Below are 25,307 nucleotides of genomic sequence, written 5' to 3'. Positions count from 1 at the left end.
AGGATGCTATCACTCCAAGGGGTTAAGAGGATGCCTCCATGACTTGAGACAGGCCAGCCACATTCTCTATTACACAACTCTGTAATTCTCTTTCCATGCACCTAGCCAATGTATAGTTGAATATAAATTTAACGTCTGCTTTCTGGGGTTTTCTTTTAATTTTTATATATAATGCTTACAGTGGCTATAAGGCAACCCACATTTTCTATTTTTTCTTCAATCTGTTTCATATTTTAACAAATTGTTCCATTTAATTTTCTTCCACTGCTCATGAGACTGTATCGTAATAGTCTTTTGAAACATAATCACTAGACTATGGTGCTTTTTGCATAACGGATTTTGACCGAACTTGAAAAGCAAATTCAGTAAAATTCAACGAGAGTCATAGGTTGCCTGTATTATACAGGGCTAAGACGAAGTATTGGTCAGCAGCGACCCTTCGTCTTTGACACAAGCAAGCAGGCCAGCTATAAAGTCTATCATGTCTCTGCGCTCCTGGAGCCACACTCACGGCATCAAAACATCCCTTCCAGCTGCGTTTCAGTAAGTGCGCAGTCTTTCGCAAAACTCCCGCCGCCCACGCGCACAAATCTCCTGGGCTCGATACAGAGCAGGCGCAGAAGCGGCGCGGGTGCCTCAGCGCAGGCATTGCCGCGGACATCCCCGAGGGCCTCGGGCGACGGGGGCCGGAAGTGACGCATGCACGGCGTTCGACATCCCTTCCAGCGGGTGTCGGTTGTGCGCAGCGACGTCCGCACGGACACTTCGCCCTAACGGCTTCTTTGTGAGCCCCGCCACCGCCAACCCCACTCATCAGTTGAGAGAAGATGGTGGGCCGGAACAGCGCCATTGCCGCTGGGGTCTGCGGGGCTCTTTTCATCGGGTACTGCATTTACTTTGACCGCAAGAGGCGGAGTGACCCCAACTTCAAGAACAGGTTGCGAGAACGTGAGTAGGTCCCTCGCCCCAGGCCTGCTGTGTGTGTCCCTTCCCGCTGCACACCCGCCGCGCGCTGGGCGGCCTCGTGGTGTTGGGCAAACCGGAACGAGTGATGGCGCCGGCCGCGCACTCCTGGTGCTGCCCCTGCGTGACTCCCTCCATTTTGAAGGAACGATTCTTCCCATTGTGTTTTCCCCTCGCACTGTCGCCGTGTAAATGCACTCTCGTTTGTATTGTGATTGGGGGAGAAGGGGGGCTGGGTTTCTTTGCCGTTCACCTTTGATATCTCTAATAAAACTCAGGAGTCGTAAATTTTTGTATTTTACGAATTTGTGCTTGAGACTAAATCTGCAAACCCAGCGCGGTATCGTTATTGCATTCTTAAACCCTCTTGGTAGCTTCTCTGAATGCTTCCAAGATATGAATGAATGCTATAAAATTGCAGGGGAGTCCAAAGGGCTGCGCTTCTCCTGTCGCCCAGTCTTATTTCATACCTGCGACATCTTCAAAGGACTTACACGAGGGAAATTACCGTATCACCAAAAACATATGGTCTTTGAATTTAAGAGGCATACTCCTTTGCAACAGTGGAAGAGCAAATTTGTTGCAGTATTTTTGTAACGTGTTTAGGTTGCTCAGTCGAAATACTTTCTGAAACAAATTGATATTAAAGCCCAGAATGTACAAAGAAGTTACTATCCTGTTATTTCATACTTAATATTTAATTAAGCTATAAGTCACTTCAGATGTTCAGTAGCCGTGTGTAGCACAGCGCTGGTCTTACATCATTTGCAGTATGATATGAAATTCTAGTATTGTTATTTTAGATGAGAATGGAGTAGAGAGTTTACTTGTGGCTAGACTAATGGAAAGAATGCTCTTTTGGATTCAGGCACTGAGTTTCCATGTTGCTCACAGATTAGCTGGATACTTTTTTGGGTTTCTGAATCTTAAATTTTCTTCGCTTGTGAAATCAGGTAATGCCACCTGCCTTTGTTTGGTTTTGTGAAGATTAAGATATTTGAAGTACCTACCGCCATTCCTGATCTAGGGAGAGCCACTCCATAAATGCTGGCTGTAAGTGTAACTATTGGGATTTATATCTATCTTGCCAATGGGTTTCAGCCCCCGGCAAGTTCGCTATGGATTCAATGAGACCAAAGAAATTGACAGCAAAACGTTCTTGGGGTGAAACGGTTATGCCCAACTTTATTTCCAGGTGGCAGGTCAGTCACTAAAATCCCATTCACTCAGAGTCTGCATGTGGCAAGCTGGTCTCTGTCTCTGGGTCCCTCTGTCCACACAGCCATCCTCTGGGTCTCTGCCTGCACAGCCATCCCACAAAGCCGTCCTCTGGGCCTCTGTTCTCGGCGCTGCCACCACTCCGGCCTCTGTTCTGCTCTCCTGCAGCCTCGCAGCGGTGCCGCCGTGTCATGCCCAGAGCACTAGGCAGAGCTCTTTATAGAGTCAACAGCCATGTATTGTCCACAGGTGTGCAGTGATCTAGTCAGCCAGGGCCAGGTGAGAATCCTGGCCACAGGAACTCTCATTTTATCCACATTCCACCTCTCCAGGATTCTCTCCTCTCAGTCTATGTGCCCTTAGTCCTCTGCAATGGTCCCTGTGCAAGGAAGCTCTAACATTGTTCTCCAGCCTCTCCAGCAAGTCTTGCAGACACACAGGCCGGACACCTGGCTCTGCCTCTTTAGTCTTAATGGTTTGAACTTCTACACTGGTTTCAGTTGTTGCCATAGCTCCAATAAGATCCTATTTGGCTTCCGTCTAATTTCCTTGCCTCTACTCCTGTCCGTATTAAATCAACCCAACCCACATCTGGGTCTTTGTAAGCATGGGGCCCCTTAAATTCTTGTGAGTCACCTCGCATTTTGTAATTGTGGCCTCAAGGCGGGCTGCACTGTCAGGGAAGACAGCTTTCCCATCTCTGATCCCGACAGAACAATTCTATCCACCCCCAAGTCCCACAGCCACCAGCTCAGCCTGAGTATAGGAGCAGACAATAGAATGCTCCACAACCTGAGGAAAGGGTTGCTCCTCTCCTTGGGGAACTTTCAGCTGCTGGGTTTTTATTTTCTTTACAACCACTGGGCGTGCTTTCAATACAGGAGGGGTCAGTGCCTCCAGCACCACCCCTTCATCCTTCCCCAGCTCCTCCATTTCTGGGGCTGATGGCACCTTAATCTCCACTCCCCCAAGTGCCTCACAACAATGCTAGCTTAGTTTTCAGAAGCTCTCTTACCTTCACCTTTGCTTTGCAGCTGATGTTCTCGTGCCTGTGCCACCTCTGCCTGTGCTTCCCTCAGGAGTTCCTCTTTTTCCTTGATGGCCTCTTCCTCCTTCAGAACACCTGGCAGCGCTGCCATTTCATTCTGTAAAGAACTGTTTACCTCTCCAATAGCACCTTGCTGCCGGCATTCTCGTGCTGCCTCCTCTTGCATCAATGCCATTTCCTTCTTCAGGGAATCCACAGAAGTTTGCAGTTTGCATTCTCGTGCCTCCTCCTCTCGCTTCAATACCATTTCCTTCAGGGAATCCACAGAGGTTTGCAGCTCACGTTCTCGTGTCACCTCTTGCATCAATGCCATTTCCCTTCTCGGAATCCACAAAAGTCTGCAGCTTGTGTTCTCATACTGCTGTTTCTTGGGTCTCTTCTGCAGACCTTTTTAAGAAAGACTGAGAAGCAGCCAACCCACGGTCCCCACTGCCTCATGGGCACTCTGTTTCTCAAAGGATCTACTTACTAAACCAAGGGTCACCCCTACTGCCTCAGGTGTCACCTCCACTTGCCTCCAGTCATGGGGTGGGGCCCAGTCCTCCAAGAGGCAAGCCACCTCAGTCCACATACCCATTGGAGGACAATCCACTGTCTCCCCATTCACAGGGGAAGCCTACTGAAGCACCCCTCCCATAAAGGTAGCCTGTCTTCCCTTGGTCAACAGTGAATCCTGCCGACTATGCCAGTTGTCTTGTCAATAGAATTCAGCCCTGGGCAAGTTCCTATGGATTCAATGTGACCAAAGAAATTGACAGCAAAACGTTCTTGGGGTGAAAGCGTTATACCCAACTTTATTTCCAGGTGGCCTATCAGTCACTAAAATCCCATTCACTCAGAGCAAGTCTGCATGCAGCAAGCTGGTCTCTGCCTCTGGGCCTCTCTGCTTGCCCAGCTGTCCCACACAGCCGTCCTCTGAGTGTCTGTTCTCGGCACTGCCACCACTCCAGCCTCTGCTCTGCTCTCCCGCAGCCTCGCAGCCGTGCCACCGTGTTGCGCCCAGAGCCTGGGGTGGAACTCTTTTTATAGAGTCAACAGCCATGTATTGCCCACAGGTGTGCCGTGAGCTAGTCAACCAGGGCCAGGTGAGAATCCTGGTCACAGGAACTCTCATTTTATCCACAATTGTTAATAAATGTAATTCTTATTTTCTTTAGCAAGTAAAACTAATTCTGCAGTCTGTTTAAAGGTAATTTTATGATGGACTGATTTTTTTAATGTGAGGGTGTTTTCTATTTGAATTAAATTGATTTCAGTTGAGTTAATTTGGATTTTTTTCTAGTTTAATATTTAATAGAATATTTACATTTGCAATAAAAGGCCAGAATTTCTCAAATCATTTTGGCTTGTCAACATTCCTTTTTATTTTTTTAAGGAAAGAGGGATAAGTTGTTTAAAATAGATTTATGGTTAGATTTGGGATTTTAATTTATTCATATTTCTCTCTTCTATTAGCAAGAGCAGATTATCAGAACTCAAAGTAATTTTTATAAATCTAAATAATAAATGAAAATTAACCTCCAAATTGCAGTGCAGACTACAGGTGTGTTTCATTATACAACACTGTATAAAATAATACATCGTTTTTAAATATATAAGGAATCTCATTACTTAAGGGAATGCTCTTAAGAATGAGATTTTGGACTTTCTGTAAGCTCTTATTTTATGTGTATTTTTTAAAAGTAGGCAAAAGTCTGTTTTAGCTTGTTAGGTTTATACAGTAAGCACCTGGAAGTAATTTCTAGCAGATACTGAGTTGAGTACTGATTCTGATGATTGAGTGTGACTCCTTGGTATTTTATCCTGTTACCATCTTGCCCCTTTGTCCCAGAGATACCACGTGAAAATAAGTTAATGTAGCACGTTGTCTTACAAAAAAACTAAAGCTAGAAATTTAAAGCAACTAAGGGACCTTAAAATTTGGTAATTGCATCAAACATATTAAACAACAATCACACACTGCTCTTTATTTTGATGGGGATGTCCTCACTTCTCTACAGTATGTATAGGCAGAGTAATGTTTGAGTACACATGCTCAAATTCAGCTGCCTCCACTTACTAATTGTGACCTTGATAAATTTTCTTTTTGGTGAAATGGGGGTGATAACCTGAGTGTTACTGAGGATTAAATAAGCTATTTAAGAACATTTAGAACTGTGTCTGGCAGGTAGCATCTAAAGTTTACTAAGTGCTTACCTGTAATACCCAAGTGTTCTTTGTCTTCATGTCCTGTTTCTCTGTGAAGTCTTCCATTTCTCCTGTCTTAGACTCTCCTTCCAGCACTACCTTGTACCATATTTAATAATTAATTATTATAGTCTGGTATCATTCCTTATTTTCTGCCTAAAGCAGGCTGAACAAAACCCTTAAGCAAATTGAGGGTAGAATATGTTTTGTGTTCTGTTTCCCTACTATTAGTTGCCTAGTGATGAACACCTAGGGAAAGTAGCAGTTTGTTAGAAAAACAATGTTTTCCAATTAATATGTAAGGATCTGCTTTAGCCTGTATTTTTCTGTTGAAACTGCTAGAATTGTATTTAAACTTCAGGAGTTGAAGCATTTCGTGTATTATGGGGACTAGAGTTAGGAAGAGATACTGTTGTGATTAAACCCAGTTTGTAAGGGTAGGTAAGAAGGTTCCTTGAGCATAGTAAACTAACCATCTGTCTGCAGTTATGCAAGCGGTCACTGCCTCTATCATGCATTGAGTCTTGGATTAGTAGAATTCTTTATGGTTTTCTGAGGCCATTGCTTGTTTTGTGGCTTTTGTTTCTCATAGTAGAAAAGTAAAACATGCTTTATCTTTGGTGAGTTAGAGTTATTTGCTGAACATCACCCAGGTCAGGTATTAGAGCCATATCTTAGCTATGCCATATGGTTATTTTCCACATCATTGGTAGTTTTCAGGCATTTAGCATAGCCCAGCTCCTTAGCTGAGGATTTGGTGTTGAACTATCTTTATGACCAAATGCTTGTATGGCAAGTTATAAACCAGGTACTGTTAATACTTTACATAACATTAACTCCTTTAACTCTCACAACAATTCTATGAATCAGGAACTGTTCTTAGGCCAGTTTTACATACAGTGAGAAACAGGTCACTATAACTTGCCCCCAAGGTCACACTGCTAGGAAGCGAAAAAGCAGGGATATAAACAGCATGTGCTTCTCCTTGCTTGCACCCTTTCATGTGGGGTATACAATTAAATAGCAGTTATCGTGTTAGTGTCCTGTTACAGATTTGGTTTTGAGAGTTAGCTAATTGACACTTAAGATTTTAAGCAACACTGTTTCTCCTGAGATTTGTAGTATTGCTATTTCCTATCAAAAACAAGACCATAAAACAAAGCAACAACTTAGAGGTTTTAGGCAGATTTTTTCCTCTTAAGTAGGCAGCAATATTGAATTAAGAATTTAGCAGTGCATTTCTGAGTACTGATATCCTGCACCACAACCCCCCCTCTATTTTTTGCAAAATGCATAAATACTATGTTTTTTCTTAAAGGAAAATTTCTCAAATGCTGATTTTCCTCCTCCATTTAAGAATGCCAAATAATTTTCAACATTTAGTAAAGACAGAATTTATTATATTTCAGTAATAAAACTCCCTAACAGCAGTGGCTTAATTCTTGCTTATGTTTCATGTCCTGTGTAAGTTTGAAGGGGAGATTGCTGTCTTCATTTTGTAAACTGCTGATCCTGGTGCCCCAGAGGGAAAGAAAAAGCTCTTGCCCAGAAATGTCACAATGTCTCATTGTCTTGCCAGTTGGTTTCAGCCCCGGGCAAGTTCGCTATGGATTCAATGTGACCAAAGAAATTGACAGCAAAACGTTCTTTGGGGTGAAAGGGTTTATTACCCGGCTTGTTCACCTGGCAGTAGGTCGAGCACTAGCCAGAGCACTGGGCCGAGCTCTCTATATAGTGCAATAATAGCTTATTGCCTAAAGATGTGGAAGCAGTAGCCTAGCAACAGGCCAGTTACATCATCAGGTGGGTTAAGTTAAGTGAGGATCCTGGCCATAGGAACCCCAACTTCCCCACACTCATTAACCTGAAATATTCCTATGACCCTCACAAATCTAAAGGAGACCAAGGAAGAGAGCCCAAGTTAGGAATGTTTTGCAGTGGAATGAATTACTTCCGCAGCAGTCATTAGACTTCTTTTGACTCCCTTTTTTACTAACTATAAAATGAAAATCCATTTCTTGCAGGAAGGAAGAAACAAAAGCTTGCCAAGGAGAGAGCTGGGCTTTCCAAGGTAATAATCTCTGTTTAGATTGTATCATATACTTTATAGAAATAATTGTTTTCAAATCTTCCAACATGTATTTTGAGAAAGCTAGTTGATATCATTGATTTTCTATTTTAAAATCAATTTGTTGCTTTTAAGAGCAGGTAACTCAGTTCAGCTGCAGATGATCAGTTTTTCATTATTTCCCCTTTGTTGGTTGTAACAGCAGACAACTCACTGTATGAGCAATATTGAAGGGGCAGTATGATGGTAGTCTCCAGAAGCCACGTACACCAGAAGGGCCAAGCTTTCTGTCAGCTGCTTCAAACTCATAAAATAAAACATTCATTGTTTCCCAACTTCTTTTAAAAGAACAACGTGTTATTCACTTCAAGTTCTATAAGGTTATTCATACCCACTGACCCAGAATTCTACCATCTGAAAAATTCTTACCTTTTTGTAGTTTGGAAATGTAGATATGTCCTTTGTTATTTTCTTTTCATGGATTCTGTGTTCATAATTATTTTTAATGACTACAAACAGTTTTATCTGCTTGATAAAAAAATGTTCTGTGATATGTGTAAGTTAAGTAAATGTTAATCATTGTACATATAGCTTTATTTTTTTAATAGAAATTAATTCTGTTGTCTGGAATCCCAGGACTTGGACTAATGGTTCAATAGTGGTTCTTTTTAAAGCAAGTTGAGGCAAGAAAAAATTCAATCAATAAATGCTATGTTTTGTTGTTTTGAAACAATTGAGTAATCAAGAACTAATTGACTGGACATCATAATAGTGAAATGAAAATGGGAGGCACCCCTTCCTTGTTCTGAGCTGCCTTTCTGAAATATGTAATACATTCATTATGTTTTCAGTAACTTTTTCTTTCTGAGAATATAGGAAAATTGGTAAACTACAGACATACGCATTAGTGTGTGTTTTCAGGTTCAGATATCAAATTCTTGCCTGTACTTGAATAGTCAATGGAAGATACATCAACTTTCAGAAATTTAAATTTTTTCACCTATGTTAGTAATAAGATCATGTATAATATAACTTAAAAACCAAAAACTTCCATTAATAGCAGTCTAGGTTTTCAAATAAAAAGGGACTTTTTAATAGTAGGTTTACATTTTTTAAAAAGATAAAGCATACAGCTGGTGGCATTATAATTACCATAATCATTCAGTTAGGTAACGGGTAACAAACTACAAAACAAATGCAAATTTACTTAAAGCTGCTTGTTTGTATTAGCAAAAAAATTAGAAGTAGCTCAAATGCTCAACAAATACATCATGATTATATAGTTATATACTCCTAAAGGGGAGATTCTATTGCCATTTAAAAATAACCTTTTAGATGCATGTAAAATCTATAAAAAAATGTTAGATCAGAAGAACAAATTGATTATGTAAAAAATATACATATGTCAATTAAAAATAGTGTAAGTAGTAAAGTTCATGTTTTATAGTAGAGATTTGTATTCTTCAGTTTTTACTTTAGGTTTTATTCACTGCTTTCCAACTGTTGAAATACCAGTTTGATCAATAATTTTTTTTCTTGCATTCGTTGGAATGTAGACATTAAACTAATCCCTGTGAGTGCTTTTGAAGAGTACATTTCTTTTTATAATTTTTAGAATGAGCTATTCAATTTTTTGTTTTATTTTCAATGGAGTGATTTTCTGTAGTGGTTATGTCCCCTGACATAGTTTTGGTATCAATTAAATATTCTATTTCCAAACAGTTACCAGACCTTAAAGATGCTGAAGCTGTTCAGAAATTCTTCCTTGAAGAAATACAGCTTGGTGAAGAGTTACTAGCCCAAGGTAATAGTTATTAAGAGACTAGGAAACTAGGTAGAATTCTTCACACTAATACAAATTTATGGTGACATGGGGCTCTTTCTGTGTAATATGGCTGGTTTTTTTAAATAATGTGTTGTAAATATTTCAAGATAAATTTTTAGGCATTTAATGATGTGAGGGTTATTTTAAGACTGGCTCCAGAAATATTTTTTGTGGGTTATCATTGTCCACAGTATATTTTGAGTGAGTTTTAGATTAACTTGATATATGATACAGAGAAAATAATAGGTAATCTTCACAAATGAGGTTACTTTTAAGTACTTAAAAAAATAATCATAGTGGAATATAAATTTACATATGTAAATAGTAACAAAGAATATGACCCCTCAACTCCTTCATCTAATCTCTGTCTTTCCCAGTACTTACTTAGGCAGGAATGGCTAATATAAGTACCAGAGGAGGTTAATTTATTTGATCGAGGTCACACAATAGTAGTTCATGGGCCTGATATCAGAACCAGTCAATGATCTAAATCTAATCCAGAGTTTAGGCTTTGTGTTTCAGGTATTTGATTAAGGATGAAGAATTCTTTTTTTAAAATTACCATTATGAAATTAAAATGATCATATTGACAAATTTGAGAACTATAATTCATCAAGATAGAATCTTAAGTATATTTGTAAATCTTCTTAGTGTTGAATTACAGTTCAACAGTTAAAGTGAAATTGGGCCTCCTTTCGGCGTCAGTCCTCGCTTTTCTGGTTTTCTCTTCTTGTAGAAGCAGTTCTGTTCCATTGTTAGCAATTCCTTATGTAATCTCTCAGAAATATTCTTAAGTATATAAATACTGATATACTCGAACATTTCTACACCTTAATTTTCCTCCTTCTGTAGTGTAATGGAGTCACTTCCATATCAGGACATAGAGACTCATTCTAGTTAATGACTTCATAATAGTTACATGAATGTGCTGTAGATTATTTCCAAGGTTTTACTTGAACAATGGTTTTGGTCAGTATCACTTGGACATAGTGAACACTTTGGAGTTGAGTTTTTGACAGAGGCAAAGGCTTTTTCAGGTTATGTGTTATTTTTCTGTAACTCTTTCAGGTGAATATGAGAAGGGTGTTGACCACCTGACAAATGCAATTGCTGTATGTGGACAGCCACAGCAGTTACTGCAGGTGTTACAGCAAACTCTTCCACCACCAGTGTTCCAGATGCTTCTGACTAAGCTTCCAACAATTAGTCAGGTAAGGATTTGAAATGTTAAGAAATAAAAGCAGAATTTGAGAGTTTAATGTTTAGGGACATTGGCATTTAAAATTGAATTTAGTGAATGTGATGAAGTCATGAAAACTCATCTGTGTAAATAGTACTGAAAATTGTACTAGAGCTATCAGTGCTTGAAACTTCATTCCTAATAGAAAATATCCAAATGAATGGGCTTAAGATCTAGTGATTGTGCTCTTGAGGTAGATCAGGAGGTGTGGCTCTTAGTGTTAAATCTCAGGCCTTAGTATTCAAATTCTGAAATTCAGGCTACTCTCAGCTACTTCCCTAAAGCTAGCTTTGTGCGTACTCTTGGGAGCCCTTGAATTCAGTTAAGTGGCCTGGCAGAGGACAGAGGAGCCAAGGCGGCATAGCCCAGAAATTCACAGAAAGGACTGGGGATTCCTTCCGACCTCCCTTCCCGAAATATCAGTGCCTCTGCTGCTGTCGAGTTGGCTTTGAGTTTGGAGCTTATTTGACTACATCCCCAAATCCTTATTGGCTAATATAATACCATTTGTATAAAAGATTATACTTAAGAGTTAATTAAAAGGCTTTTTAAAAAAATTCTTTTTTCAAGGAGCCTAGATGAATCTACTTTTTGGAATTACATATCTTCTATGTGTTAATTTCCACAGTTGGTGTTAATGAAAAATTCGTAAAATGAGTGGCTAATTCTTCAAACCAATCTTTACTTAACTGTATTGGAAAGGGACTGGAAAGAAAATAAAGGTTTAAGAGAGAGTTGGAAAAAAACCTGCCAGTTTGAAAAACTTGGTCTTTTTTTTTTTTTAGACTAATGTAATTCCCATTCTATCTATGTCAGAATCCTCTGTTTAATATTATCTGCTCTTTGAAAGGTAGCATAGCATGATGCTTTTGGAAAATTGCCTTGAGGGTGATGTCTTTTGAAGTATGGGTAAGTTCAGGATGAAGCCTACCTTCCTCCCTGTAAAAATTGGCTGCCCTTTACTAGTTAACCTGTCTCATGTTATTTGGACATATTTTTAAAATGTTAATTTTAGAATACTGTATTCCTTCTTATGTAATGACTATGAGCATTTCCAAGCCAAAAAGGGAAATGTAGGGAGTATTAGAATATCAGTATTCTTAGTTTATGTGGGAGTGAAGAGATCTTAAATTCTTGCTGTCAGTTACATAATTGACTAACATTCAGCACAGTCTAATATTATGCTATATTAACTTGAATTTTAAAATGAGATTAACAAAATGATCATTATTCCCTTAGATGATAACAATGTATGAAATGTTAAGTATTGGAATCTCAGATTGGGTATACTGTAGCAAGATTTGATCTTGGAAATAAAGAACATCTTATATTGAATTTAGAGTCTAGATTTAAATGCTTAAGATACTTTTACGAGTTAAATTTTTTCTCTTTCAGAGAATTGTAAGTGCTCAGAGCTTGGCTGAAGATGATGTGGAATGAGAAACATATCAGTGTAATAATCTCAAAAATATTTTTAGAATCTTGGAAGATAAGCAGCTCTGGGGGACTAAGGGCAAATATGCTTGTTGTGAACTGTCCTACACTGAAATCTACCAAAGTTAATTTTTACTTTGTGTAGATTTATGCATCTGTTTTATTTATTTTTCCCAGTGAAAAGTGTATTTTGATAGAGAGCTTTTCATTTTATAAATACACTATGAATTATCAAATTATCATGCATTTTGTTTATTCCTAATATGTGCAATTAAAATGTACATATAACATCACATTACTTAACATTGAAAATACCAAGTGCTCAGTTTGAAACAGGCCAAAAAATGTAGGAGAAATCAGAAGAGCACATATTTTTTGAACTAGTGCATTTTGCTCTACATCCAAAAATTAGATGGAAACTGGATTGTGTTTATGAAAACTGAGCATTAAAACCTTTGAGAGACCATTTCTTTCCATTTAAATTTATTAAATTTATGCGAGGTATGCTTCTGTGCTGTGTTAACAGCTTCACCCCCTCCCTGTGTATCAGTCTTGAAATGTTTTGTCTAAATCAGTGGGCTTAATATGTTCTGGATATTTATCTCCTTGTATTTTAGATGTATGTAGTTGCAAATAGCACCAGGAAATAGATCTATGTACACCCCTAATCTAGCTGTTTGAGTTTCACCAGTTAAAGTCTGCCCACTTTCTTGATTTTTAAAATGAGGGAATTGGTCTGCTAATTCAGAGAAGTGTCCCTTTGAGCTTCTAATTCATTTCATTCTCTTCAGCATTCTCAGATCTACCTTCTGAAGGATATGTTTGTTTGGGCAACCAGGACTTGCATTTTTTTTTCTAATACTCTATTTTGCATGCTTGCCTGACTTAAGTGTTTCTGAATTGAGTATTTTTTTAAGGTATAATTTGTATTAATTTTCACTGAAATCATACGATTTTGTCACTATTGTAAGTTAATCTGAAACTTAACCTTTAAGGTAATATTGGGATGATATGCTTGTTCTCCTTTGTTTTTTGTCCTCAGTGTACCTCCTTAACCCTCCTTCAATCTGATTTATTTATCTTGTTATAATGAGAATATGGGGTAACCTGGCTGAAGACTTGCAAAAATGCAGGCAGTGGAACCCCTTATTCTTAAAGTGATGGAGTATTCAATATCAGACCTGTGAATAAAGATCCTTGATACTTTATGTCATCTGTTGACTTGAGCAGTATTATTCTTATTGTACAGTTTGCCTTTTTTCTGTTTAAAAATCAGTGGAGAGATCCCAAAGACTTTTCCTATGTGCTAGACTTATTTTGTTCTCCTTACAAACTTCTCTTAACCTTATTTTGGGTGTTTGTGGTGATTGTGGTATAGTAGAGTTTGGAATAAGACCTAGTTTTTGCTTTTGGGTAGCTGTATAGCCTTGGACAAGTCGTGTTACATTTCTGAACTTACCTCCAGTATTCTGTTCAAAACTAGAGCATCAGACTAGGTGGCTCACGTTTAAGGACTCTTATCTCAGGTACCTCTCTGGTTTGTGGTCCTGAACCTTTAACAGTGTTTTTTTGGATGACACCCAGCAGGGCTTTTTTGTAGGGTGGGAAGGGGTGACCAGTACAAATATGTTGGTTAGATCATTTTACTACTAGGATCCAGATCCAAAGCAGTGTAGTGGTGACTTGTCAGTGATTGACCACGCAGCTAGGGAACAGTCTTCTGACACCTGTCCAAGGGCGCACTCAAAGAGCAGGGCAGCCCGAGGGCAGAAAAGAATGAACATTGGTTAGAGTCAGAGGGTATTTGGTTGGGAAAAGATCAAAGGGCAGACACCTCAGCAAGAGAGGAATGGGGCCAGAAGAACTAAGGACTGGCTGGATGAGTGAGTTGTCAACTTAGATTTTGGGAGAGCATGAAGGTGATGTGCTCTTTGAACCGTAGTGTAGTCTAAGCTGGGTATCACTTGCTTTGATATATCAGCTTTGGTCTTATGCTTGCTGAAAAGACAGTGACTATAGAGCTAGTTATACCAAGTACATCTTAAATGACAGCTTTGGTGCTTTAAAGTTAGGCACCACATTTGAAAGCTAGCAAAAAATCAGTTTTGCTTTTGGTGTTTTGCCAAACGCTGTTTTGTAACTAAAGTTTTAACTCAGTGATAAAATTAGGTGGTTGTGGTGATACTGGCTAAATGGTGCTCACTCCCAAGGTTTAAGTAGAGTGATAACAGCTTGAATGTTCCCATGTACTGATGTTGCACACTTGCATAAAATTTTGGAAGATGGAAGTATGTACTAATGCATGTTAGCATGAAGTCCATTGTTTGGGTCCATGATTTGTACTTAAGGTGAAAGAGCATTTAAAACATAAGCTTACCTGGCAATATTAATACTATTTATTAACAGATGACTAGAACTCACATTCATAATTCACATTTATGTAAATTGTATAAAACCTAGTATGGTGTACCGAGCAGGCAGGCAGTAATATTTGAGGTCTCTTACTGAGGAGTAAGTGACATTTTTATCATCCTGCCTGCTTTTCTAATTATTGAAGCAACCTGTGGGTCAGAGTGTGTGTGTATGAAATTTTATTACAGAAGAGGATTTAGGGAAGTGGGTATATTGTGCAGGTAATCATATAAATTCTTCTTTGTAACATAAAAAATGCAATTTTGTTATTGCTTGTGCCTCACCTGTTTAAGTAAGTATTTAAAGGGCTTGGAGAAAATTTTTCTGTGGTGTATATTTGCAGGAAGGAGCTTTGTTAAATTTGATGACTCAAAGGTGTGGTATCCTGTCGCTAGGTTAGCATCCCTTTGAGAATGTTGACAGCTGTGCAGCAGCTTTTCCCCAGGAAAATACGTATGTATCTGCCTTTGACTTCTGGGGGTTCACAGATCCCAAGTTAAGAACCCCTGCTTTAATGTCAATGTGAAGGTTCTGTATAGTACGTGGTCTTTCAACATTAGATTATTTTAGCAATATTAGAGTCATCTGATTCTGGGCCAGTGTGCATATCAGTCAGCATTTCTAGCAGGTTCCTAGATGGTGGTGCTGGTCTGGGGTCTTCTTATGAATGTGACACAGACAAGTGACACACAGTGGTAATGTGGGAAGCATGAACAGGAAGCCCTTTTCAGAGAATACCGACTCTGTTAAGGTCACAGAGGTATACTTTAGCACTGTAAAAAATGAGATGTGTGATTAAAGAGCCAGCTAACTGGAAGTAGAATGTGATTACTTGAGAGCATGCATACTGTATTGATACTGATCTGAAGCATAAGATTGTCAGTTATTAGACTTTATGTTTAATATAGGCCAGCCCATTTTTACATGTATTTCAGGAGATTTTTTCAGAAAATAGCCCATCAACTAGACAGATTAATTTAGCAGAAATTAAATTCCTAAGTATTTTAATTGTGAATTTAAATTTTTACTCCACATTTGTCTTTTGGGGTATAAATTTTCCCCCCCCTTTTTTTAGTTACAGGGTTCCTAAAATATAGATACATCATTTTTTTCTTCACCTTTTAAAGGCTACAGCTGTGCTCTGGAAGCAGTCCAGGAGGCATTGTAGAGGTACTCAATTCTTACTTAATTTCCACTAATACTGATAAAGGAAGTCAAATAACTGACATAATACTGACAAGCTAGGGGTCGGGGTGGGGGAAAGAAAATGGGTAGGAGAGGCTGTGGTTAAGCTGGAACTTCATCTGAAAAAGTTGGTACCCGGTGTTCACAATGTCTTGGGTCATGTGCCAGTGGTGATCCGCACACTTGGAGAACAACTGGATCCCGGTGGAACTTTGCATGTAGCTCGACCTTACCTTTGTTGCATATGGAAGTGGGCTGAAATGAGCTGGCCTTTGATTTTGTTCCTTGGCATAATGGCATCTTTGAAATTCTGTTACTAGAACCTGTCTAGTTTACCCAGAGTAACATGCAAGACTTGTCCGGAGAGGTTAAATTTGTTCAGTGACCTCTGGGCAGTGATCACATCATACATGGAATTGTTCACCCTGCTCACTGAAGAGGGTAGTTGTGGTCCTAGTAGAGGCTGATTCTTTCATAGGCTGATTATATCACTGTCCCATAGAGCCCCACCTGCAGTGGTTTTTGAAAGCTTCTCTTGCAGTTAGAGCTCCAGTAGCAAGTATAGAAACCCAACTTGGATTAGCTTAAGAAATAGTGGCATTTGCTCACTCCTTAGGAAGAGTAGATCTAGCCTTTATGATTAGAACGGGGAGCCCCGAACCAGGATAGTGCCCTCCATCTCTGCTCACAGCGTCAGTTTAATTTTCACAAACAGGAGAGGCTAGAGCTCTGGGCACTGACAGCTCTAGGCCCAGATGAATGATGACGGTAACACTTAACTGAGTTCTACAATGTATTAACTCAAACTCCTTATAATCTTAGAAGGTAGTCAGTCGTTCCCCTTTTGCAGCTTGAGAAACCTGTCCAGTGTTGCATAGTAAATGTAAGATTCAATGTTTTTTTCTCCCAGCCTTACTGTATGATTCACAAATGAAAATTGTATATATTTAAGATGTACAATGTAATGTATATAGACACTGAAATGATTACCTAGCTAATTAACATACCCATCACCTGTTAACCTTTTTTGTGTATGTGGTAAGAATACTTAAGATCTCCTCTACAAATTTCAAGTATACAATATATACTATTAACTGTAGTCACCATGCTCTACAGTAGATCTCCAGAACTTAGTCATAACTGAAAGTTTGTACGATTTGACCAAAATCTTACCATTTCCTCTTTTCCCCAGCCCCAGTAGCCACCATTCTTTTCTGTTTCCGAGTTTTTTAGATTCCACATGTAAGTGAGATAATGCAGTGTTTCTCTTTCTGTGTCTGGCTAATTTCATTTAACATAATGTCCCCCATGTTCATCCATGTTGTCAGAAATGGCAGAATTTCTCTTTTTAAGGCTAAATATTCATTTTGTGTGTGTGTGTGTGTGTGTGTGTGTGTGTGTCACATTGTATTCATCCATCCACTGACAAGACACAAGTTGTTCCCATTATCTTGGCTCTTGTGGATGAGTACAGATACATCCCTACGAGGTAAATTGTTTCATATCCTCGGGATATATTCCCAGAAGTGGGATTGCCGGGTCCTACAGTAGTTCCCATTTTAATTCTCTGGGCCATCTCCGTACTGCTTTCTATAGTGGCTGGACCAATTTACTTTCCCACCAATAGTGCACAGGGGTTCCCTGTTCTCTGCATCCTCCCCAACACTTTGGGCTTTTCAGTAATGGCCATTTGATTCTATCAAGTATGAGGTGATACTCCATTGTTCCCATTTCCAGATGATTTATGTGGTGTTGAGCACTTTTTCATATTCCTGTTGGCCATTGGTATGTCTTTTGGAAGAATGTCTATTCAGGTCCTTTGCCTGTTTTTAAGTTGGGGTATTACTTCTTTGGTATTGCGTTCCTTACATTTTTTGGATACTAACCCCTTTATCAGATACATGGTTTGCAGATAACACTTTCTCCCATTCCTTTGGTTGCCTTTTAATTTTGTTCCTTTACAGAGGGAACTTGGATGTAGTTCCATCTGCTCAGTTTTGCTTTTGTTGCCTGTATTTTGGGCGTCAAAATACAAAAATTATCACCAAGACCAGTCTTGAGCATTTGTCCTAGGTTTTCTTCTAGGAGTTCTATGATTTCAGATCTTACAGTCTTTAATCCATTTTGAATTGAGTCTTGTATATGATGTAAGGGAAAAGTCCAGCTTCATTTTTATGTGTGGATATCCAGTTTTCCCAGCACCATTTATTGACAAGACTGTTCTTTCCTCATGGCATATTCTTGGCTCCTTTGCAAAGATTAGTTGACTGTGAGATTCAGGATTTGAACTAAGAAGGGTGACTTGCATGGATGTTTATTTCTTGTGAGACTAATAGGCTCTGTAGAGTATGAGGAGGAATTGAAACCATTAAACATGATTGAAATCTTAAATATTTTTTTAAAATGAGAGGAGTTTTTTGGAGTGTTCTACTTTATAGTTTTACAATGTCTTAACATAAAACATAGCCCATCCTTCCCACCCCAGCCAAGTTACTTAAGTAAAGTTAATGCTTCCAGAGGATATGCCATAACTTCTGAAGTGCCTGTTCTGGACTGCACCAACCAGATCATCAAGGATGGTGTTGGAAAGGCTGGGTTGGAGAGCAGATCCATTTGAGGGGCAGGATGAACTTGGGCTCGAGCTCACTGGGGGCTGTGGGAGCTGGGGCACAGGACAGGGAGTGGGAACTCAGCTGGAACTTGTTCCTCTCCTAGACTCTTACCTGGGGAATTCTCCCTAGTTAATCCATTCTAACTGGGTCAGCTCATCTCTGGCTGCAGTGACACCTGAACCTGACCCCTTTCTGAACCCAGTTGGGTGTGGCTTGCTGCTCGCTTAGCATCATGTGAGTGTTCACTGGCACCTCAAATGACATTTGCAGAATTGAATCCATTTCCCTAAACCTCCTAAGCCATCCTCTAGCTGGCTGTTAACTACTCACCACATTCTATGGGGACCCAAATTTGCCGCTCCTTACTGTATCTCTAATCTACTCCACTTCTCTCTGGCCTCATTGCCACTCTTAAGTAATTATTTGTAGTTACTGTATGGCCTCATCCCCTCTGATCCACTCTTTCTGAAGTAATTGTTCAAAAACATCATGTCCTACCCTTGTGTGGCATCCAAGGCCCTTAACAATCTGACCCGATTAACTCTCCAAGGAATTAACTCATTCCTCAAATGTCCCTCCTCTCCAGCAGCTTCCCCTGTAAGTGCCTTCCTCTCCAGCACACACCCTCTGCCATGGGCCAGGCACGAAGCTAATCAAGTAATGCCTGTTGGAGGAAGTAGTCCATGCCTTCACTGATTTTACATTCTGGTTGAGAGAGAATTATGAAGCCTTCCCAGATCCAGGCTTAACTGTCCCTTGTTAAGGAGAGTCTAGAGAATGCTGGGATGTTCTAAACAAGATCTGTAATTTCTTGGTAATCTGTCCTTCTAACCTAGTAGACAATGCCTAAGGTCATTTTACTGATCATTGGATCGCCAGCATAAAGCATAAATAGCTAAATGCTTAGTAAATAGTGGATGAATGGAAATCCAAATGGGCAGAAGTAGACTAGGGATTTTTGCAATGAAATTAATATAAAAGATACTTTGACATACATGCAGGGTAACTAGAAGGAACAGGTATGTGATTGTGAGGAGTGCTAAGATCTATTTGAAAAGCTATAAAGTCACTGGATTATTAAGAATATTAAAAGTTGAAAAAGGAACATGTATCTTGTTTTCCTATTTCTTGACAGCCTCTTAGTTTAACAGATGTCAAAAATTTTTTAAAACAGTAAACCTACATTGAAGAAGCGTTTATAAGGTTAAAAAAAGAGTCATTCTGACCTATTCATGGTTTTCTTGAAAGCTTGTCAAATGCGTGAATTTTGTGTAGTTGGTGTTTTAGGCTGCTGTTCTGTGGAGCAGTCTATACTCTGCTTTTCCCAGGCCCTTTGAAAGGACAGAACTGTTTTTGCCTTTCCCTTGAGCAGAATGAACTTTATATAGCAGTACAGGGTTGTACCTTTTACAGATTTTTGAAAAGTTGGAATTTAACCTTCACAGATGAGTGTCCTTTTTAAATTCATTTTGTATTTCAGAAAAAGATCCTAACTAAAATGACCATGCTCTCACTAAATGCTTAGTGACAAAAGACAAGACTTAACAAATGTTCTCTAACTTTCTAGGTATTAAGCTTTCAGCAAGCTCAATTTAAATCACATTACTAATTGCAATAATATTGGAGTGACTATAGTCTCAAAAATAGATAATCATGGTTTGAGTTCTGGCTCTGTCACATATGGCTGCCTAACCTTGAATAATTTAATTACTTGGTACTTGAATACTTAAAAATGCTTTCTAAACCTTGTGTCCTAATCAGTAAAATGGGGAAAAAATGAAATAATAGATCATACTCATTTGCTTATTTGCTTTCTTCTTTGCTAGACCATTAGTTTTTTTGACACAAATGCTAGATCTTTTCCTTTGGATCCTGAATATTTATTCTGGCATGTCAATAGGCGATAGTAAACGTTTATTGAACTAAGATTCAGGAGACACAGTATTGTTAATTTGACCTGAACTAAAATATTCTAGTACCTGATAATACCAGGAATATTTTTCCTTTCTGTGCTAGGCCTACACTGATTCTTTTAATAAAAAAGGGAAGTTTCAGGACAGAATGAGAAGTCAGCCAAAAGGTTTTTACTACCTCTTTATTTTATTTTATTTTTTTTTTGAGAGGGCATCTCTCATATTTATTGATCAAATGGTTGTTAACAACAATAAAATTCTGTATAGGGGACTCAATGCACAATCATTAATTAACCCCAAGCCTAATTCTCAACAGTCTCCAATCTTCTGAAGCATAACGAACAAGTTCTTACATGGTGAACAAGTTCTTACATAGTGAGTAAGTTCTTACATGGTGAACAGTGCAAGGGCAGTCATATCACAGAAACTTTTGCTTTTGATCATGCATCATGAACTATAAACAATCAAGACAGATATGATTATTTGATTTTTATACTTGATTAATATGTGAATCCCACATTTCTCCCTTATTATTATTATTTTTTTAAATAAAATGCTCAAGTACTACCCGTTTATTTTTTATCAAACAAAAAACCATGCAACATGGAGATATTTCTGTTAATGCTTTCAGCCCTGCTAAACTTGAGATTTCTTTGTAATTGCTCTTGGATCCAAAGATTCCTTGAGAGTAGACATGGTACTTATCTGAGGCTCGCACCAAACTTCAATGGAATGGAGGGAGGTGGAAAGGGAGGTTTCTGATGCTTAATTTCCTTGTGGAGGAATTGTTGGCCCATAGTCCTTTTATTTTATTTGGGCCTGTGAGTTTATATTCTCTGATACTCCAATAAAATACAAAATGGCCAACCAACATGCTTTCTAAATAAAAGACGGACTTTCGGTGGATAATTTGCATAATTGTTCATTCTGCAAAAGGGCATACAGATCCTGCTGAACTTAAGAAAGATAGGCAGTATTATTCCACCTGTTTCCTATGGAAAAGGAAAAATTCCATGTGAAGCCTCTAGATAATATGGTTAACTGTTGGGAGATGTGGAGAATGGAACCCAGTCAACAGTGGGGCTTGTTGGGGGGTGTCAGCTCCACTGACTCCTTGTCTTAGGGGCACTGGAGGCCTCTGGCTGACTAGACAGCACATACTACTTCAGGATACGCTGGTGTCCTGTCTACATCTCACATTCATATCTCCAGAGGGAGGTTCTAGAGTGTCCCTGTATTGGAGAGAGGGACAAACACCTTGGAAGCTCTGACCTCTTGTGTCACCTCATCCACAGTGGCCTTGAGCTTGGTCAGGTCAGTGCTCCTGGGCTTGCAGTGTTGGTTTTTATTGAACACTTGGGCAAAAAAGATCTGCCTAAAGCTACTCTCCAAAAGGAGGTTATCTGCTAGGAGGACGTTTAAAGCTCCTGGATTCCTTTTCAAGGCTGACATCATTCCTCTATTCCCTTTTAGAGAGAGACAAAATATTCTGGATTCCTAAGGTTTTCCTTCAGAGGAATAATAGTAGCTGGTAAGTGATGCCTTCTGTTAGAGTTCTAGCCTGATCACGCAAGTCTTTGACACTGATTTTAAAAATCATCAGTAATCAAGTGTTCCCTTATTTTAGCTTATCTTACACTCTTTAAATGCTGTGTTGTAATATAAGGAGATATATAAAACTGCATTGTATAATAATTTTACAGTTTGATGTGTTTTATCAATGAACTCTAAAAATGATGAGGAAGGTCAGACGATAACAGGACACTGAGGCATAGAACTGTTAAGGGACTTGTTAGGAGTCACCAAATAAGTGATTAAAATGGGTTCAAGTTCATCCTCCTGGTTTGTACCCAAGCCATTTTACCATAGGTCAATGCTACATTACAAACTTTGAGGAAGAGAGGCTGATGAATATCCTCTTAACAGGACTTATTTGGTGGTTTCCTCTGGTAGGAGGTAAGGTCTAGGACAGCCATCCTTTTTTTTACTATCTTTGTTCATTGCTCTATCCCCAGTGCCTATGATGGTTGAAGCTAAATAAATGAATTAAGAAACAGGTCCCATAAAAAATTGTAGTTCCACAAAAATTGTTACAAGTAAGATGTCAGATTGCCCCATCTCAAAAAAAAAAGTTTCCTGGGTGCTAACCGACATGAAACACTTCTAGTAAGGGTTATAGCTCCTCAAATACATTTTACTCTAAATTACCCTCTCCCAAAGCAAAGATAAACAACTTACTCCTCAGAGTGACTTCAGATAAGTGTAAAGGTGATTCCAGGAAACACTTAAGCCACCCTTGCATCAGCGCTAGAGCAACAGCACACCTGGAAGGCTCCCATTATAATTAATCATTTACTCCCCTGTTTAATATATGATGTGAAATATTTTAGTTCACTTCATACTGAAAAGCATTTGACATACAGTTAAAGGAATAAGCTCTCATCAAGTCATGAAAAAGCATCTCGCCTAACCAATTTTCAGAAGGGTCTGCATCGAGGTTAATGATAAAACCCTTCATATATGGAGCTATTGCATCTGACTTGCTACTCCAGAGATGTACATGAATTTTTCGAAAGTGGGTTTGTCAACCACAGACTTGTTTCAAGCATCAGTCAACTTGGTCAGGTTTTGTGCTCTTGTGTGTCAACCGTGTAACAGAAGCAAAGTAACAGGTGTTATCACCTGTAATTTCCCTTTTGTTTCATATATATATATACCTCATCTGAGAATAATTTAAAGCTACCAGCTGGACCACATGGGAATTCAGTTTCCATTGCATATAAGGCTTGTGGCAACTGAGTTACTGGACACTGGACCAGGCTTTTTTTGAGAAGCAACTACAAGTAAGGTAACTTCTCCCATGAAGTTTCAAGCTGCCATTGGCAAAGTGCACATATCTGGGCCTGGCTGCTCAGGGCAGTCATCTGTAAGGTAGAGGAGGACGCCGGCAAGGTGAAGTCAGTGGGGAGACGGAGGGGACGGCTGGCCTGGTGCTCTGCGCACTCCCCTTAAAGCAGGGGCGGAGGGGTAGCCTGCGAGGGGACACGTTCTGAGCGTAGCGCAGCCCCAGGAGGGTCGGGACGGGTGGAGGCAGAGGCGGAGAAGTGCCCTGGCGCCATCTGGCGGTAGCTCGAGGCTGGTCCGCGCGGGCCGCTCTCTGCCAGCCGGCGCCTGGAGCAAACCGCCTGGCACCCCGGCCCGAACGGCGATTCCGGAAAGCGTAGCGATCGCTAATACCAAATTAAAATTCTTAAACCTTTATTTCTTTAGAGGTAAAAAGTTCATTCTGAAAAATGTGCCAGGATGACATTCTGTCAAGTCTTGTTTCAGGTCTCCATAAATCAAAATTCTATACGGGAACATGTCGAATGAGAGAATGTACATACAGCTGGAAGGACTGCTGACTTGTCAAAGAAGTGGCGTCATTCTAGGCCAATCTACAGAGCGCTTGAAAGCAACACATGAATCTTTTATATTAAAGGCAAAGAATAAAATGCAGCGGGTTTCTTTTAACTGCTTAACTTACTGTGTTATAATAAGTTATAAGAAATACATGTTTGGTCATTCATATGACCAAATATATATTTCCCTGGTGTAACTTCATCCACAGTTACTGAAAACACTGCAGTCTTAAAGAAAGACTTATGGAACCCCACGAGGGGCTGGGGCTGGAGGCTGAATCAGCCAATGGCTAAATAATAATCATGACTATGCAATGAAGCCCTCCCAAAACCCTTGAGAAGAGCTGACCCTCTGCTTGCTTTGCCTCTTGTGCTCCAGTTGGATCCTGCTTCTTGGTGGGAGAGAGCTTCTATCCTTGGGGGAACCAGATCGCCTCCATGTGCCACCGAGCCAGGCCCCAAGCTCCACGAGGGTAGAAGCTCCTTTATTTGGGACCTTGCCCTATGTCTATCTTTATCTGGCTGTTGCTTGTAACCTTTACGGAATTCTTTATTAAACTGGTAAACCTGTGTTTTCCTGAGTCCTATGAGCCGCCCTAGCGAATTAATCAAACCTAAGGGGGAGGTCATGGGAACCCCCAGTCTGTAGCCAGTAGGTCAGAAGCCCAGGAAACTAACTGCCTGGGACTTGAGACAGGCGTCTGGAGTGGGCGTGGAGGGCAGTCTTGTAGGATGGGAGCCCTTAACCTGGAAATCTGGTGCTGTCACCAGACAGATAGCATCAGAATTGGGTTGAGTTCTCAGACACCCTGCTGGTGTTTAAGAATTGCTTGGTGTTAAGTATGTCTGGGAAGAACCCCCTCCCACATACTTAACACACACTGGAATCTAGTCCGGGAACCCAAACGGAGTTACACTACGATTACTGATCTGTATAATGTTGTTGTTATACATATATGTAGGGAAAAAATACACGGTTCCATTTGGTGTCAGATAAGTGAGAATCACACTTCCCGATTCTGTACAATCACCGTGCAAATGCAGAGGGGCAGCAATAGTGTTTCATGAACACCATTTTCAGAATCAGAGGCCTGGGGCTGGAGCCCCACACCGACCACTTACTAGGGAGCTTAGCTTTGAGGCTTAGTTGCCTCATTTCCAAAGAGGATGGCACCTTCTCAGAAGGAGAATTAAACTCCAGCCACACTTCTGTTCGCTGAATCTGTTCCCACAGCCATTGCCTTCCCCCCATTTCCTGAACTGCCCTCTACCAGCCACCCCTCCTCCTGTCCCCTTCCCACCAGTCCTGGACCTTGCTCCAGCCACTCTCATCAGCATGCAGACTGCTCCCCTGCAGCTAGCATCCCTTTTCTCTTCTCACTTTTATATTGTAGCAGAGCACTTGTAAAGAGCCATCTGTGCTTGCTGGGTCCACTTCTCCCATTCTTTCAGGCTTTGGTCTTGGCTCATCCACAGGCTGCTTTTGCCACTGCAGCTAATGACCATCCCAGTGCTGAATTCTGGACTCTGTGTTCAATCTTTATCTTCTGAGGCTGATGAGCAGTATTTGACATGATTGTTCCCTTCTGGAAACCTATTGTCCTGGCTTCAGGACACTCCACTCTAGAGTCTTCTGTCAAGCTGGCTGCTCTTCCTGTTTCCAGAGCCCTGTCTGTGCAAGTCTTTTCTAGCTATGCTCACTCCTTAGTGATCCTATCCAGTCTCAAAGCTTAAAATACTGCCTGTCTATTCTGATGATGCCAGAAAAGCATACCTAGCTGGTACTTCGCCCCTGAACTCC

General features: G+C 40.0%; 1 protein-coding gene and 1 non-coding gene across 6 annotated transcripts; both read left to right on the top strand.

Moving 5' to 3' along the window:
• The first annotated feature begins 700 nt into the window (after nt 1-700).
• TOMM20 (translocase of outer mitochondrial membrane 20) lies at nt 701-24,080 on the top strand. 5 transcript variants are annotated; one of them, XM_036919261.2, is made up of 6 exons: nt 701-948; nt 7,441-7,487; nt 9,207-9,288; nt 10,378-10,520; nt 21,579-21,636; nt 23,886-24,080. In XM_036919261.2, the coding sequence occupies exons 1-6, from the start codon at nt 828-830 to the stop codon at nt 23,981-23,983; spliced, it is 549 nt and encodes a 182-aa protein (XP_036775156.1). In that variant the 5' UTR covers nt 701-827; the 3' UTR covers nt 23,984-24,080. The 5 variants fall into 5 exon arrangements, with proteins under 5 accessions (XP_036775156.1, XP_057361715.1, XP_036775158.2 ...); XM_057505732.1 differs by lacking the exon at nt 23,886-24,080 and adding an exon at nt 23,436-23,823; XM_036919263.2 differs by lacking the exon at nt 23,886-24,080 and adding an exon at nt 23,716-23,819.
• Nucleotides 1,313-1,444, top strand: LOC118929348 (small nucleolar RNA SNORA14). Its single transcript, XR_005031558.1, has one exon. It is a non-coding gene; the product is annotated as a small nucleolar RNA SNORA14 (small nucleolar RNA).
• Nucleotides 24,081-25,307: the final 1,227 nt, after the last annotated feature.

This window comes from Manis pentadactyla, chromosome 8, assembly GCF_030020395.1.
Source record: "Manis pentadactyla isolate mManPen7 chromosome 8, mManPen7.hap1, whole genome shotgun sequence".
NCBI classification, from domain to species: domain Eukaryota; kingdom Metazoa; phylum Chordata; class Mammalia; order Pholidota; family Manidae; genus Manis; species Manis pentadactyla.
The sequence above is the reverse complement of the archived record's forward strand: the minus strand, read 5'-3'. Positions and strand labels throughout refer to the sequence as shown.